The sequence below is a fragment of the Mastigoproctus giganteus genome, chromosome 4 (genome assembly GCF_048544385.1).
Source record: "Mastigoproctus giganteus isolate SK-2022 chromosome 4, ASM4854438v1, whole genome shotgun sequence".
Lineage (NCBI taxonomy): Eukaryota > Metazoa > Arthropoda > Arachnida > Uropygi > Thelyphonidae > Mastigoproctus > Mastigoproctus giganteus.
Window position 1 is genome coordinate 108,795,168 of NC_143578.1, and position 16,942 is coordinate 108,812,109.

The 16,942-nt window shown below is 38.2% G+C and overlaps 1 protein-coding gene across 1 annotated transcript in view; it reads right to left on the reverse strand.

Annotated features, from left to right (window-relative positions):
* Positions 1-16,942, reverse strand: part of LOC150086984 (peptidyl-prolyl cis-trans isomerase B) — a 102,267-nt gene that overhangs the window by 33,056 nt on the left and 52,269 nt on the right. The window contains exon 2 of the mRNA XM_090372877.1: positions 3,070-3,192. Coding sequence (XP_090229003.1) covers positions 3,070-3,192 — 123 coding nt within the window. The remainder of the gene's footprint in view (positions 1-3,069; positions 3,193-16,942) is intronic.

Below are 16,942 nucleotides of genomic sequence, written 5' to 3' on the forward strand. Positions count from 1 at the left end.
CTTTCACCCACTCTTTTCCTCTTGTATATTAATGACCTTCTTCCATTGACTGGAAATCTTATCCATAGTTTTGCTGATGATAGCACATTGCATTCCACTTTCCATTTTGAGAAACCTTGTCCTGCTCAATCAGCTTCTACTTCTCGAAAATCTGCTACCGATTCCTTATATGCCTATCTTCAGGTAATTCTCCAGTGGGGCAAAGACAACTTAGTTGATTTCAACTTTTCTAAAACTCAGTCTTGTCTTACATCTCGCCAAAAGGATTCTTCTGCTGCTATGCTTATCTTTAGTGACACTCCGATTTCTAGGCAAAATGATATATCTCTTTTGGGGATTACCCTGACTTCTAATCTCTCTTGGCACAAGCACATTACAAATATTGCTTCTTCTGCATCTAAAAAACTTGGTTTTCCCTTTTGCTCTCGGCGTTACTTTTCTTCCATACAGCTGCTCACTCTGTATAAATTGCAAATCCGCCCTGCCATGGAATATTGTTCCTTCATCTGGGGTGGTGCCCCCAAAACTTCTCTCAGGCTTCTTGATTTCATTCAGAAGAGGGCAGTTAGGTTAATTAATGATTCATTTCTAACAGAGTCTCTCCACTCGCTTTCTCATAGACGTACTGTTTCTACTGCATGCCTCTTCTTCGGATACTTCCATGGGCACTGTTCTTCTGAATTAGCTTCTATAATTCCCACTCTCTCTTTCAAAACAGTCTGAACACGTGCTGCCAACATCCATTTACTGTCCAACTTCAAACTCACAGAACCAACTTTTCAGCTTCCTCGTTTATTCATTCAACTGCCGTTTTCTGGAACAACCTTCCTTCATATGTATTTCCTTAAAATTACAGTCTACAGAAGTACAAGTCCAATGTCAACCAATATCTTCTTTTGTCTTCTCAACCTCTAACCCAAGCACGGTACTAAGTACTATAGGTCCTAATACCTCTCGTGTTTGGGGTTTACATAAAAAAAAAAAAAAAAGAAGTACCATAGCCTTCTTTACAGTTCAATTTCACAAGTTTTAAGGCTTGTACTATCATAAATGTGAAGGTTTAGGACATGAAACAAGGGAACAGAGAAATCTGTTTTGGTTGGAGTGGACAGGATGAGATACTATTTCCTTTTCTGTGTGGGTGTCCACTCCAACAAACATCACCATTTGTTGTTGTTTTTGGTTTTTAGGAGCATTAGCAACCAAGGCCATATTGCTCCGGGATATGCGGTGGTCATTCCCTGAATGACCTTTCCGCATCCTCCCTATTTGGTGGTGACGGGCTCGAACCCCAGTCTAATCAAGAAGCGTGTGCTACGCACTGCTGCTGCTCCTTCCCACCTGGCTATGGAGGCGCCTCACCATTTGTAGGAGGGGAGAACTCACGGCCAACACAATTTTAATCAACAAATCACAAGTACTTTAAAACTGGCTATATTTAGACTATATGAAAAGTGGGAATGATACAGTGTGGTTCCTTGACTCAAATGGGCTAGACCACTTACACTGAGACTACAGGCAGTCTGGGTTTTAAACATTATTTGGATGTACATATCAGTCAGTGGTATAACTGAGATTACAAATGGATATTAGCTATTATATGGTTCCTTGTGCTACACTGATTCCATTGTAATATCCACATTGGGTGCACCAATGTCAACCGGGACCCTAGTTCAGAGTACAAATAACATGGACAACATGTCTCCCCACCACCCCCTTGTTGTACCACTTCTGCAACTGCATAAGGAGAGATATTGTGGTTCCTGGCAATGCACTGACTTGCTCTATGGCTCTATTTATTGTAATCAATGGATACATGAATTTTTTCCAGCTTTTATACACTTTCATATGTGGATTAGTAAGACTGAAAGATAGATGGAATTAGTGAACCTTGAAGATATGTTCATTACTTTTCAGACCATTCAAGGATGAATGGTCTGAAATTCAAGACCAATCAAGGGTGAATGGTCTTTTATTTCCTTGAAATATGTATTCACCTCAGCTATATTGCACTTCACAGATAAGACTTTAATCAACCCTGCATCCTGGAGTTTAAACCAAGAACTGAAGGACTAACTATGGCTATCCCTACTATGACAATAAATTCTAGAATATGACATTGCATTCCTGAAGTGAGCATAGTCACCACAAGAATGCTTCTCAGAATTGGAGGTCCTGATCTGGATGCAGCCATCACAGAAACTTTTTCCTTTTTACTGGCTTTTATCTACATGATATTACGAATATATAAAGTATAAAGTGTGTTAGTTGTCTGGCTGCACCAGGGGTTTCTCGCATCTCCATTTTGTATTCTTTGTACATGTGACACAGAACTCTGTGGAGGTCAGAGATTTAAAAAGTGTGGGGAGTGGTTTGTTGTTTCTCTGATCATTTAGCCACTGGGCTCCTATTGGGACCCACCAGTGTGAATATATAGTGGGGTTGCCTAAAAGGCCTAACAGAATAACTAAAAAATATATATATATTAAAACAAAACAAAAATAATTCTCCCCTGCACTATCAAAGCACTTCTGTTCCAAGAAGAAAGTGCAACTTTATCCTTCTGATAAGGGAAGGAATTAAAGGAGTGTGAAGGTGATCCATGCCCATGCTCTGGGCTTTGAAAGGCCCATGCTCTGGGCCTTTCAAAAGAGCATGTTCTTCATGCTCTTTTGAAAAAACTACAATACTGTGAGGGTCTGCGTGTGGGGGAAGCCTGAAGAATCAAAGGCCCTCATGGGATGGTTATTAAAAGGTGGGGCGGCAAAATTCAATGTTGTTGGAATAATACACGTAAAGTCAAGGTGAAATTAAAAAAGTTAATTTTCCTTAAAATTTTTCCAAATGATAAACAAAGAAACATAAAACTTATTGAGAAGAGAAAAAAGCACCCCACTAGTTCTGTGATAGTTCCTTTGTAAAGATGTGAATTACACTAAAAGTTCATCCAAAATAAATTAATCCTACAAAGCCCGGTATGCAATTCTACTGCTTGCAACAAATTTACAACCAACTCCGTATGAAATAGCTATAGTTGCATAAGAAAAACATTTTACTTGAGATTCTCACCTCAGTTTGATGTTTGTTGCATAGTTCGATAAAATTCTTCACAGTTTTGGGAACGGTCTTACCAAAAAGTCCAATTTCTATCCTACCTGCTTCTTCCCCTCCAATGCTAATATCGAAATATACCTGAAAAATATAACCAAAATATAAGAAATGGATAAACATCTGTTCTTTCTCAACTCATTTTACTTTTCATAGAACACACACACTCATTGATCACTGAATTATGACCACCTACCCAATATTACGTTGTGCCACCGTTCACCAGGATAACAGCTGTTCTTTGTCTGGGCATTGGCTGCACTAGATGTCTGAAGACATCCATAGGGATCTGCAGCCATGTTGCCTGCAAGGCTTTCTAGTGTCGGAATAGATGATCTTGTGCCTCATTTCTCTTTCCAAAAGATCCTTAAGATGTTCAATTGGATTGAGGTCAAGTGAATTTGGGGGCAAATCAAGATGGGTGATATCTTTGTGTGTTCTTCAAACCACTCATGCACAGTGTGGGCCGATGGCAATGCACATTGTCTTTGAAGATCCTGTTTCTAATTGGGAAAAATGCAACAGGGCAGGGTGCACAAGGTCTCCAAAGAGTAGCCAGTAGACCTTAGAAGTGAAATTGTGATCCAAGTTATTCCCAGCAAAGCATGCCCCATATTAAACAACCACTGCCACCTGCCAGCATAGTGAGTACCATACACAATGGGTCCATGGATGCTTGTTGCTTGCACCACACATGAAGGCATCCATCAGCATGCTGCACCAGGTATTTGGACTCATCTGACCAGTAGGCTCAGTTCTTCAGTGTCCAACCAACATGTTGACACCACAGCATTTGGCATTGACAATGATCAGCAGTGAGGAGAGGGAGTCTCTTGGATCACATGGAATTCCATACATCTGAGTGTGCAGTGCACTGTCATTTGGGACATTGTTCTTTCCCATACTGTATTCAAATTGCAGTGACCTGCCATTCAGCCTGTACAATGTGATGCACCCTTTTCTCACCATGAACAATCCTCTTGCACAATCCTTTACAGTTCTGTCGGAGGGAAGTGGTTTGACCCATTCCATGCCATTCTTTGTACACCTTAACCACAGTGCGCTGTGAGCAACCAACAAGACATGCCATTTCCAATATGGAAGCACCCAATGTGCGAGTTCCCACACTCATTCCCTTCAGAAATGCTGTGACAGCTTTACTACACTCCATAACTATTACTTTGAACTGCATGACCCAATGCAAATTACCACTACTGTATGAAGCCTTTTGGCATTTTATACTACGAGCTAGTGGCATTGTCCATTACAGATGGAATGGTCACAATTCAGTGATCACTGAGTATATTCTTCAAGTTTGGCGTACACTTAAATACATCACACAGGGAGATTTTAAATTCGAGAGGGGGTGCAAGTTCTTCATGGTCTATAATATTATAAAAATAAATATCTTTTATGTTTTTGAAAGTTTAAGAAAAAATGTCCCCCACCAGAACAATTTAAAAAGCAATGTGATGAAGCACACTGAAGAAATTGGATACATGTGATTTCTAAGCTGTCATAAAATACCTGCATGCAAAATGTCCCAAAATTTCTATTTGGTGGGAACCAGCCTTGACAAATAAATGGGGTGGTTTGCAGAAATTATTCTAGGAAGAAATATATATATATATATATATATAAAAAAAAAAAGAGAGAGAAGAGAAAATAAAAGAATAATAATAATGGTAATAGCCATATGGTGCAAAACACCATAGACTATGACTGCACTGGCTGGAAAAAAAAAAAAAAAAAGTAAATAAGAAAATACAATTTATTTATTTCTCCCTTCACATAGGTAACTATCCAGTTGATCTTTGAATTTACTCAAACTGTCAGCCTCAACCCACATGCAAAGGCCACCTGTTCCAGAAATCAACAACTCGCTGGCTAAAAGAAAACCTTTCTACAATCTAGTTTAAAATCCCTTCCCCTGTAATTTAATTTATGTTACCGAGTTCTGGAATTCTCTATAATAGAGAAAATTCTACCTTCATTCTTTTAACAACCCCTCCCAGGACCTTATAAACCTCAATCAGGTCACCTCTAAGGTGCCAAGCTACTGAGCCCACATAATTGGAGTCTTTCCTTGTATGGTCACCATTCTGCTGATCTCGCGTATCCGTTGCCCATCTTTGTACCCTTACAAGAAGCAAAATATTTTTTCAGATGAGGTTCTACAATTGCCTTATACTGTGGGACTGTGACCTCCAATATCTCTACATGCTAACATTCGATAAATCATCAAGACGCCATGGGCTTTCCTGGTTGCCTGTTTACACTGCTCAGAAAACTTATATCTGTCCATATTATAACTCCCAGATCCCTTTCTTTTTCTATTGTTTTTAATTCAACCCCCTTCAAGCGTATAATTTATTTTGGGATTGCTATTCAGCAAATGTGTAAGAACCTTGCATTTGGCTGCATTAAAACATAGTTGCCACTTTTCTGACCAAACTTGCAGCCTATTCAAGTCATTCTGAAGAAGTGCACCTTTGTATTGATCATTAACTACTCTCCCAATCTTTATATCATCTACAAATTTTGACATCAAACCTTCTATCCCATCATCGATGTAGTTTATGAAAATCAGAAACAACATTGGTCCAAGAACAGATCCTTGGTGGACCCCACTTCTGACTTTACACCAATCTGCAGAATATATATCCATTAATCATAACCCTCTGCCTTCTGTCACCTAGCAATCACAAACATGATCCACATTATACAGTAACCTCTCACGAGGATCTGAATCAAATGCCTTACTAAAACCCGAATAAACTATGTCGAAATAGCCTACTAAGTTAGTCAAACACAATTTTCCCTTAACAAAACCATGTTGTGTGTTATTCAGAATGCCATATCTATCTACCTAAATGTCTCTGGACTGCACTCTTAACCACTGCCTCTTAAGATTTTCGCTACCACTGAAGTCAGACTGACTGGCCTGTAGTTATCAACCTCCCCCTTAGAACTGCCTTTACGTATTGGTGAAAAGTGGGTACTTCTTCAATCCAAAGGAATCTCTTAAGTTCAAAGATGCCCTCATAATTAACTCCAATGGTTTAATACACTCCCTGGCAAACTTCCTCCTCAAAATTACCAGGTATAGGCCATCAACTCCAAGAGCCTTAGTTGCCTTTATGCTTGAACGTTTTTTTTAATAAACAGTCATCTATAATTTTGAAATTCACTAATTTCATGACAGCCTCACTTGCACAGCCGCTTCTCAGCATGAAGGATCTTTCTTCAGGAAAGAAACGTGCAAATACCTGTTCGATTCATCCACAACATCAGCTGGGTGGCTAAGACTTTCCCCACGCCCAGTGCAGAAGGGTCTGTTCTGATTAGCTTTTTTCTTCCTTGTATTCACATTCATGAAAAATTTCTTGTCCCCCATTTTTTTCTCTCTTAGCTAGTGCTTTCTCTGTGGTACTATTACAAATCAACTTTAGCTGTTGTAGACTTCAGTACTTTTCATTGCTCAGTTATCCCATGCTATCTTTTTCTGGCCGACTGGGCTAGCCTGCCTGGCAACCCAAAGGTTGCGGGTTCGCATCCCGCCTTGGACTTGGATCAAAGTACTGGCAAAAAAAAAAAAAAAAAAAAAAAAAAACCTTGGGAGGTGCATTATGGCCACAGAAGCCGATGTGCCAACAACTACCAAAAAAAAAAAAAAAATCTTTTTCTGTTCTATTTGACCAACCAGCTCTGCAGTCATCCATTTTGGTATGCTCCTCCTGCAATATTTTCTCAATGATATGTATGTATGCATTCATGACTTCTGTGATTTTTGCTTTAAAAGGCATTCCATAATTCAAGTGCATTTGCCTGCACTTTGCAATCCACCCAATAATAGAGCCATAGTGCTTTAAACTGTCAAAGTTCCACTTTCTGAAATTAAAATCTGCACCTTTACCTTTAACTACATATTTTTTCACCTTCCCACTGACAACGGAATGACAACTATTTGCCAATGGTTCCTGTATTTTAAGCCCTATGATATTATCTAATTCATGAGTAACGATGAAGTCAAGGATATTCTCATCCCCTAGTACAGTAAAATCAGGTTAATACAAACTTGATTTATAAAAATTACTCGTTAATACGAAGCACATACTATTCCCCTGCGAAAGGATAGGCTTTTCTATGTAAATATATTCGTTTATTACAAAATTTGGTTAATATGTATTACAAAGTTTGTTTTCACCCTGTGAGAAATAAATATTGTGATTTTGTACATTTAATACAAATCTTGGCACAGCTATCCGATTATTGCCTCTGGCCACCCACTTCCAGGCTTCCCGAAGGATGGTGTTGACTTGTTAGAATTACTTTTGTGTAAACAAAACCAGTTTATGGTAGCTATAACATAAGTGCAATCTGAAATAACATCATTGTGAAAGATGGTGTTAAATTAACAAAAGAATAAAAACAGTTTTTCTAAGTTGTTTACATACACTTCCTCACTCTCCATGAGATTGCAATTGTTATGCAAGTCCAAAGAGTCTTTTGCTGCAGTACACAGTAATCTTTTTTCTCCCGTTTTATCTGAGCTGATATCTTTTTCGGAACTTGTGTCTTTAAATTAATTTAAAATTTTGTTTATATTAAATCTCATCTAGTAGCGTTATAGTTACAAACCGTAAACTGACGGAATTAAGACTGGAAATAAAACTGAAAATTATACAAGAGGCTTATAGGATTGAACTTGGAAAAACAGATATCGCAAAGGAATACATCTCTTTACCTACTTTATCTACACCGAGTGGACAGAAATCATGGATACCTACCTAGCAACGGGTAGGCCCACCTTTCACCAGATAAAGGCATCGAGTCCACTAGTTCACAGAAGTGTTCCACAGGTATTTCCATCCATGCTTGCTGCACCGTTGTCTATAATTTCGTTGCATTGCTGGGTGGAGGATCCAAAGCTTGAATGGGCCTTTCCACAGCATCCCAAAGATGTTCCACAGGTTTCATGTCCGGTGAATGGGAATGCCATTCCATTCCATGATCGTAAAATCTGCAGAATACTCTTCGAACCATGTTCTAGTCACCGTGGCTCTGCAGGGAGGCGCATTGTCCTGCTGGAAGATTCCATTGCCCTTGCGTGCATAATAACCATGAAGGGATACAGATGGTCTGCAAGGATGGAAACGTAACCTGGACTGTTCAGAGATGCATCTAAAAGTACCAGAGGTCCCAACGTGTGCCAGTTGTATACTCCACAGACTGTCACTGACCGTCCACCTGCCTGAACAGTTTCTCATTGACTGCACAAAGCTATGCACCTGTCATTGACATGACAGGTGCATAGCTTTGTGCGGTTTCCGCCAGATACGCACCCTCTCGTCCACTCGAAATCGGACTAGGAGACCAGTCTCCAATCATCCAAGGTCTAATGCTAATGTTCTTTGGACCAGTTGAGGTGTACAGTTCTGTGTCATGGTGTTAGCAATGGGACTCTGCATTGGATCGGCCTTCCTATAATCTATTACAGCTAATGATTGCCTGATGGTCCTGGTGGAAATGCTTCTGGCACCTCCCTAGTTTAAGTTGGCAGTGATTTGTGCCACTGTCGCTCTCCAGTTGGCTGAAACAATGCGAGACAGACATCGATAGCCACTTTCATTCGCCACCGTTCTCTGCCCACAGTGCTGTCCATGATCAGATGTTATTCTGGAAATGGCATATTCCGAATACACTCTTGATACTGTCGAATTGGGATAGTGCAATTTCTGTACCATCTCCACGATAGTGACTCATGCGTCAGGCATCCACTATCATCCCTCTTTCAAAGTTGGTTAACTCGTGATGTTTATCCATACTGGCATCGAATTACCATTTACATGAATGCAGTGTACCTATATACTTGCCAAGCAGTGGGTTCATCCATTAGCAAGATGGGTGACAGCATTGAAATGCCAAAGAACCATGAATTCTGTCCTTTCAATTTTCCATACTGAAAAACTGGAAGGAAAAAAAAAAAAAAAAAACTTCAAGTGCGTGACACTGGAGCAGCAATAAAAAAACCAGGAAAGTTATTCCTGGTTCAAAACACGAGGAGCTTGTAACGAAACGTTTCAAATGGTACCAAAAAATGCATGCATCTAATCAGGTCCGATTTTGCAAGAAAAGGCAAATTACCTACTCGACAACTTGGAATTAGGAACTTAAAATGAGATTCCAAATATTTAAAGACAGGAATAACTTGGTTTTGTGAAATGTTTGAAAACCTACTGGATCAAGGTATTATTTATAACCACAAGAGTGCATATAGAGCCTACCCGATAAGATACTTAATCTCAACATAGGAAGGTGGGAACAATTTGACAGCTAAGCTGGAATGTCTTTGATCCTATCCGTAATCTTATTATTGCCTGGGACAGTATTGCATCAAGTGTAATAATAAACTGCTACCACAGCATTACCAACACCAGAAAAGCTGCTGAGCACCAAGCAAAACCATGATGTTTTTGTTACCAGCGACAACAAAAGTAAAGTGTGCACACACACACACACACACACACACACACACACACACACACACACACACACACACACACAGTTAAAAAAAAAATGCCCAAAATGTATTGAACATAGAACTTGTTGGCCTGCAGCAATATTGATAAAGAAACAACTACTGTATTGCACTTTATAATGTCTGTGCTGTAGTTAAAAATGCATATAGGATAAAAACTGTGCAAAGAACATTGAATTCTTTCTTTAAATTAGATTCTTTATCAAAATGTTAATGGTTTGTATGTCTCCTTTTATATTAATATTAATTCTTTTTACTATGATACAAAAAATATTGTATACAGTAAACCCCCGCTATTCGCGGGGGTTACGTTCCTGAGAAATTCCGCGAATACTGAGTTATGGCGCCCATGGTAATAAAAGGGTTCCATTCCAAAGTATGAAATATATAACAAAAATTAGTCTAAAATTTTGTCTGTATGTATTATGTGTATTTACCTACATAATATGACTATGTACATAGACAAACGTAGAGAGTATATAGAAAAATACAAGCATAACGCATCGAAATGAAAATAAGAAACAATTTATTAAATGTAATACTGTACATATTTATTAGACATTTTAAAGAAACCTTTCAAAAACATATCAAGAACATGGGTTGCTGGGCGAAAAATAACTCATAATCGAAGTTTGTTTCTTCATTTTTTTATTGAGCTCCTTTTGAATTTCCCCGTAACGCAAGAGTAATTGTTCTAGGTCTCGTTTAAACTTGATGCTTCTTTCCAAATTAGGATCCGTTTCCACCACCTTTTCTGAAAGTTGTATAGAGAGGCTAAAGATTTCCTTTAATGACTTACTATTTAACTCTGGTCTAACAACGTCGAGATCTTCCTCCTCAGGATCATTTTGGTTTTCATTTGACCTTGTTACTAATTCATCCAACTCTTCTATTGTAATTTCATCTGCACGAGTCTCAATAAGTTCCTGAATGTCTGTTGCATCGATGTTTTCAAAGCCCCTGCCTTCTATTCCCTGTGTGATTTCTACAATATCGGCAACCAGTTTATTGACATTAGGGATTGTTTTAGCAACAACCACTTCTGGCCACAATTTTCGCCAACGCGCGTTAATTGTAGATGCACTTATCTCATCTATTAATGTCTTGATGTTGATCAGGCAATCTGCAATGTTATAATTTTTCCAACTTTGGCTTACAGTTAAGTCTGACTCCCTTTCCATTTTTTCAATTAAGCCAGTAAAAGTTCTCCTAACATAGGACTTAAACGCAGAAATCGCACCTTGGTCTAGAGGTTGTAAAAGTGATGTGGTGTTGGGTGGCAAAAACACAATTTCAATGTTTGGGTGGTCAAATTCTAGACTGCTTGAATGTCCTGGCGCATTATCAATAAGAAGCAGAACTTTGAAAGGCAAAGATTTTGAAGCTAAGTAACTTTCCACCTCTTGCACAAAGCTATCATTAAACCACTCTCTAAAAAGTGTAGTTGTTACCCAGTCTTTTTTATTGGATTTCCAATAAACTGGAAGATGACCTTTATTCTTTTCCTTCAAAGCACGTGGATTCTGCGATTTATATACGAGCATCGGTTTGATCATGTGTCCACTAGCATTTGCACAAAACAAAAGAGTAAGCCTATCTTTGAAAGCTTTGAATCCAGGAGCAGATTTTTCATTTTGTGTTAAGTATGTTCTGGCTGGCATTCTCTTCCAAAACAACCCAGTTTCGTCTGCATTGAACACCTGTTCGGGAACATATCCTTTGTCCGTAATTAATTTTTTTAGTTCAGTCGGGAAACTTTCTGCAGCCACGAAATCCGCTGATGCAGACTCGCCTACCAGTTTCACATTATGAAGGCCATATCGATTTTTAAATCTTTCAAACCAGCCTTTGCTGGCTAAAAAACTTATCCCGCCAGTGCTATCACCAGTTTCACTAAAGTGTTGATAAAGGTGTTTTGCCTTTTCACGAATGATAAGTGAACTTAACGGAATTTTATTTTGAGTTCGGTCTTCTTTCCACAGATTTAAAGCCTTTTCCATTTTTTCTAATTTCACATTACGAGTTACAGAGCAAATTTTTGATGCAATTAGGGCGTTTTCACGGACACTACGGCGGATTTTTTCTTCCGATTTCTTGATTGATCGTACCGTTGACTCATTGATTTTATAATGTTTTGCCACCGAGGAGACACTTTCACCATTACAAATTTTATCTAACAATTCAGTTTTACTCGCTAATGTCATCACCTTCTTTGATCTTTTCACAATTCCCTTTTTATTCGCTGCCATATTTTTGTAGGTTTAGAAAAGAACTTGTCCACAATAAAGTCACTTTCTTTTAACTTTAACACACTCGAAAAAGTCTGTTTACATCAACACACTGCAAAATGGTAGATTTTTCACTTTTGTAAACGTATCAATTAAAAGCAAGAGATGAAACCTTCTATGACAAGCGCATTACACATACTGAACAAGGATTAGCTTGAAACATCCACGCTCGCAATTTTGTCACCCCCCACCCATTGAGCGCAGGACACTTCCTTTTTACACCTTTTAAGTTATTTTTACTCATTTTTAGAGAATAAAGCACAATTACAAAATGAGGAGGCACACTTGATACACAAAGCTGTGAGCGTGTAGCAACTGAATAAACAACACCATAAAGGCAGAGACAACTCTATTAACACCTCACTAGCTCACATTTTACATTTCTGGGGGTTACTACCATAAAACAATAAAAACAATTTCCAGTTGCGTTCCTGCTAGTGGAATCTGTTATAAACTGGTAGTGAACTCTATCTAATTGCATTTGCGATAATACCGATAGCTGGAATTGTGTTGGTTTTTAAGTTATTATGGTGAAATGTGTTTCCCCTTCACTGCTATAAAAAAATAAATACATTTTCAGAATCTTCTCTTCATTCCTATCGTGTTGCGTTCAGTTGGGGTGATTCCGCGTTTAACTGCCATTTCTTGTAAACACAAAGGCGAATCGTGCATATGCAAATTCAGTTCGTGTTATATAAGATATCGTTCCCCTATTTATAAATCGTGTAAGATCGAATTCGTGTAGTGTAAACACGTGTTATACGACGACTGACTGTACTACTCTGTGGACTGGGTAAAATGATTTTAGCCACACCCATGTTTTTTTCATGGCGGAAAATGTTCACGGCGCTTTAAAATTCACATTTTTTTAGGTTTAAATCAGCGACCGCGAATAGCGGGGGGTTTACTATATATCAAAATATATATTGTACAACATTTTCATTTCTGTTAATTGCTTTTCTCTTAGTTTATCTTAAAAATAAAATAACATCTTTAAAAACTGTTATTACTATTACTGTATTGTTAGACAAGGCTTTTGTCTTTATTATTTTTTATTTTAAATTATCAAATACAGTATTTAAATTATTAATTTAAATAAATTTTTGATATTATTTATTATTAGATATATAGTATGTGCCAAAAAAAAAGCTAAATTTTGACACGTTTGGGAGACCACGTTACTATAAACTTTATATTAACAAGATTTCACTGTATTATCTTTGACATGCTGGTACAAATAATAATAATGATCTAGTTTATTTAAAAAAATTTTTCCCTAAGCTGAGTTTCCCTCCCACTTATTCCAATTAATTTGGGACAGATTGAAGTCAACCATAATAAGACATTCACACTTGCACATTCCACCTGCATCTTAAGACCCTCACCACACTCTTCACCATCTTCTAGTCTGTAGACTCACTTTCCCATTCTCATTTATACTTTTGCTTCCAACTAACTCACTACACACATTTTCTATGCTGGCAGACCTAACTTCAGACTTGGCAAAAGCTCTTTTTACGCTTGAGCTGCTTTTGATAAGCATGACACCACCCCTTCTATCTTCTTTATATACATTATACATACCACAGTGGAATTCTTCATCCCCAATTTCCAGGTGACACCATGTTCTGTTAGCCCTATTATGTCAGCATCATAAGTAGTCCTAACATGGAGTTCAAGTTCAGTCATCTTATTGACAGCACTCCTGATATTACTGTAGACACAGTTAAGACTTGGTATTCTTACTACCCTGATTTTTCTTTTTTCTCATCCAGCTCATTTGAAAAATTGCTACTCTTAGAATCTTGCCAACATCAGCTGTTGTGGAAACAAACAAGAATTCTTGAGGTGAGTGCAAGCATCATTTTGACCCATATCATCAGATAAATGCAGATCTATATTATCCTTCTCCCCCATTTAGCAGTTTCCCTAAACCCTTTAGGTATCCTCAATGATACAAACAAAAATCCTTGCACCACCTTTGTTCAAATGAATACCATCTCTGCAAAATACATTCCTTCTACCTAAAAGTGCAGGCCGTGCTGATAAAAATTTCCTCCCCTAGTGTCTTGCAGATTCCCCCAAGACTTGAGTTAATCCACAAGGCTTTCAGCATATAATTGCAACTATTGTGTCTGGGCCGAATTGCAGACACACGCATTCTGACCAAACTTGCAGCATTTTTTCAGCATAGTCCTATAATAATAACCTTCAACTATGAATTTTGCAAAAAATAGTTGCCATGAATACATTAAACTTATATAAGACATTGTCGTCTTGTCACTGCCTTATTGGTTCAACAATCCTTGCAACCTGTTTGCTATACCTTGTATCATAAAAATATTTACAGGTGGCATGGCAAACTCATAATTTTACCCTGTGATTCGGTGTTATTGGGTTTTAGGCACATAAGTGACAGACCATACTGCAGCAATGATTTCATGTAATGGAATATTAGGCTGCTTCGTTGAATACCACACTACTCTTCTGCTTTCTTTAATGTACTCCACAGAACGAACAACTCATTAAAGCACAATGTTTGGGAATTATTAGAAATTATTATTAAAAATTATTAGAAAATTAACTAAAAATACTTAAATGAGAGGTGTATTTGAAAATATTTACATTGTATCAAGGGGTCCTAATGATATGGATTAAACAGATCACTAATGGATTAAACAGATCACTAGAAAATCAGAATATAAGAAGTTAGGTAATGATGCAGTGCATTATTTTAGCGGTAGGTAGATGTGATATTTATTTCTTATAATTGAATTTTCTTTTTCTGCGTGCAACAGAAGGGAAAAATAGCTAATTATCTTGTTACCAATTAACTAACTAGTAATATAAAAAGCAATTATTATTAAAAAAACCCATATTTTACAACAACTGGCTGCAAGGTCTACAGTTAAAAGCAATTATTAGGGGCTACACTCATAGCAGTTACACAGGAAAGCAGCATGCATAGAAAGTACGATTTGTTACATTTATTAGCAGGAAATAACATTAGTTTTAATAAGATTCTTAAATGTTAAACCTGTACTGAGTACCTGGCTGTTTGATTTTTTTCTGATGCATAAACAACTCTAGCTATAGAGCAACATGCTTATGGCAGAAGATACAATGCTCATATAGTTAGGGAAGGATGTTACATGGTTGTTTTCCATTAAGACTATTACTATATTTAATATCACACTTACACCACATGAAAACTATACATTAAGGAAACATTTCAGCTACCTAACTGATACCTATTATCAGACTATGCTGCAAACAGACTCCTCTTGTCGATGCTCCCAGAAACCTGATGTGTACAGTATTCACATCAAAAACCTCAGTTAAATATTACTCCTCAGGCGCTGCAATTGCGGAGGTGAACGGATTCATGTGCACGAAGCTCCGCTTGATGGCCGTCTGCTGGCAATTGACGACGACTTTGTGCGATCTTAGCATTGAGGCTTAATGATGCAAGAATGCAAGCTTATACAGCATCAGCCAAAAAAAAAAGAAAAAAAGAAGAAAACCTTCCCATTTCACCCATCCGGTCATCCCAAATGTTTATCTAGTTCAGCTTGTTGATCGTTGATAGCTTAAATTTATTTCAGCTATCAACTTCCACAAAAGATGGAAGTCTGTTCCAGCTACCCACTAGCTAAAGGCAAATTTCACACATCTATTCTACAACTGTCTTTCCTCAATTTGAATCTATGCCCCTTCAGATTCTTAATCTCAGCAAGCCGAAGTATCCCGTCAGCATTGAGCCTGCTGAAAACATACAAGGCCTTATACACCTCAATCATATCACCTCCAGGTGCCTAGTCTCCGGGCTGCAAATTACACAAGCCTTTCTTCGTAAGCACACCCCTTTGTTCCTCTCACCAATCTTGTTGCCCTTTCTCTGTACCATTCTAGCAACTCTACATCCTTCCAAAATGAGCCCTGCAGATCTGTAAGCAGAACTCAAGGTGTGGCCTGACCATTGCCTTATACAAAGGGATAATCACCTCCTTGTCTCTGCTAGCAAAATTTCTATATATCACTGACAAAAGTCCATGACCTGCTCTGGCAGCCAGTCTGCACTTCTCAGAGAATTTCATATCTGACTGCACAATTACCCGCAAATCTTTTTCATTCTCCACCTCAGTGAGTGTAGTACTACACAGTTGGTATGTTTCTCTTGGGTTACTACTGTCCATATGCAGTACTTTGCATTTGTCAATGATAAACTTCAGTTGCCACTTCTCAGCCCACCTGCCTAACTTTTCTAGATCCTGTTACAGTATCATACTGTCATTAACAACCCTGCCAACCTTTGTATCATCTGAAAACTTGGACATTAAGCCTGATATACCTTTATCAATATCATTGATAAATACACAAAACAACAATGGGCCCAGCACCGAACCCTGGGGGACTCCACTAATAACTTTAGTCCACGTACAGCAGTGTCTACTTATTACCACTCTCTGACATCTCCCACTCAACCCTTTATCCATTGCAGAAATTTGCCCTTAATGCCATACTGCTCAGCAGTCTTCTACATGCAACAGTATCAAAGGCTTTTCTGAAATCCAAGTATATGATATCAAAATATATTTTTTGCAACTAGATCCTTTGTGACCACATCATAGTATCCAATCAAATTGGTCAGACAAGACTTCCCCTTAACAAACCCATGCTGTGTCTGAACTATTACTACAATGTTGTATAGGTGATCTGTATCACCTCTTTAACCAGTGATTCCAATACTACTCGCTATTACTAGAGCATGTTGCACAGTAAGCACACCTGCACGACAGTTGCTGGCTGGAGCTCTCTCACTTTACTTGGAAATAGCCAAAAGAAGCTTATATTAGAGACTTAAAAAGGGCATACCCACAGAATTTCTGGGGATAGCCCTTGAAATACCCAACACCTTCAACTCTGAAAGAAAAAGAATAGCCACAAAGCTCCATGAGCTATGGCAGATAAAGTGGGAGCAGGAAACAAGTCTGGTTACTAAAAG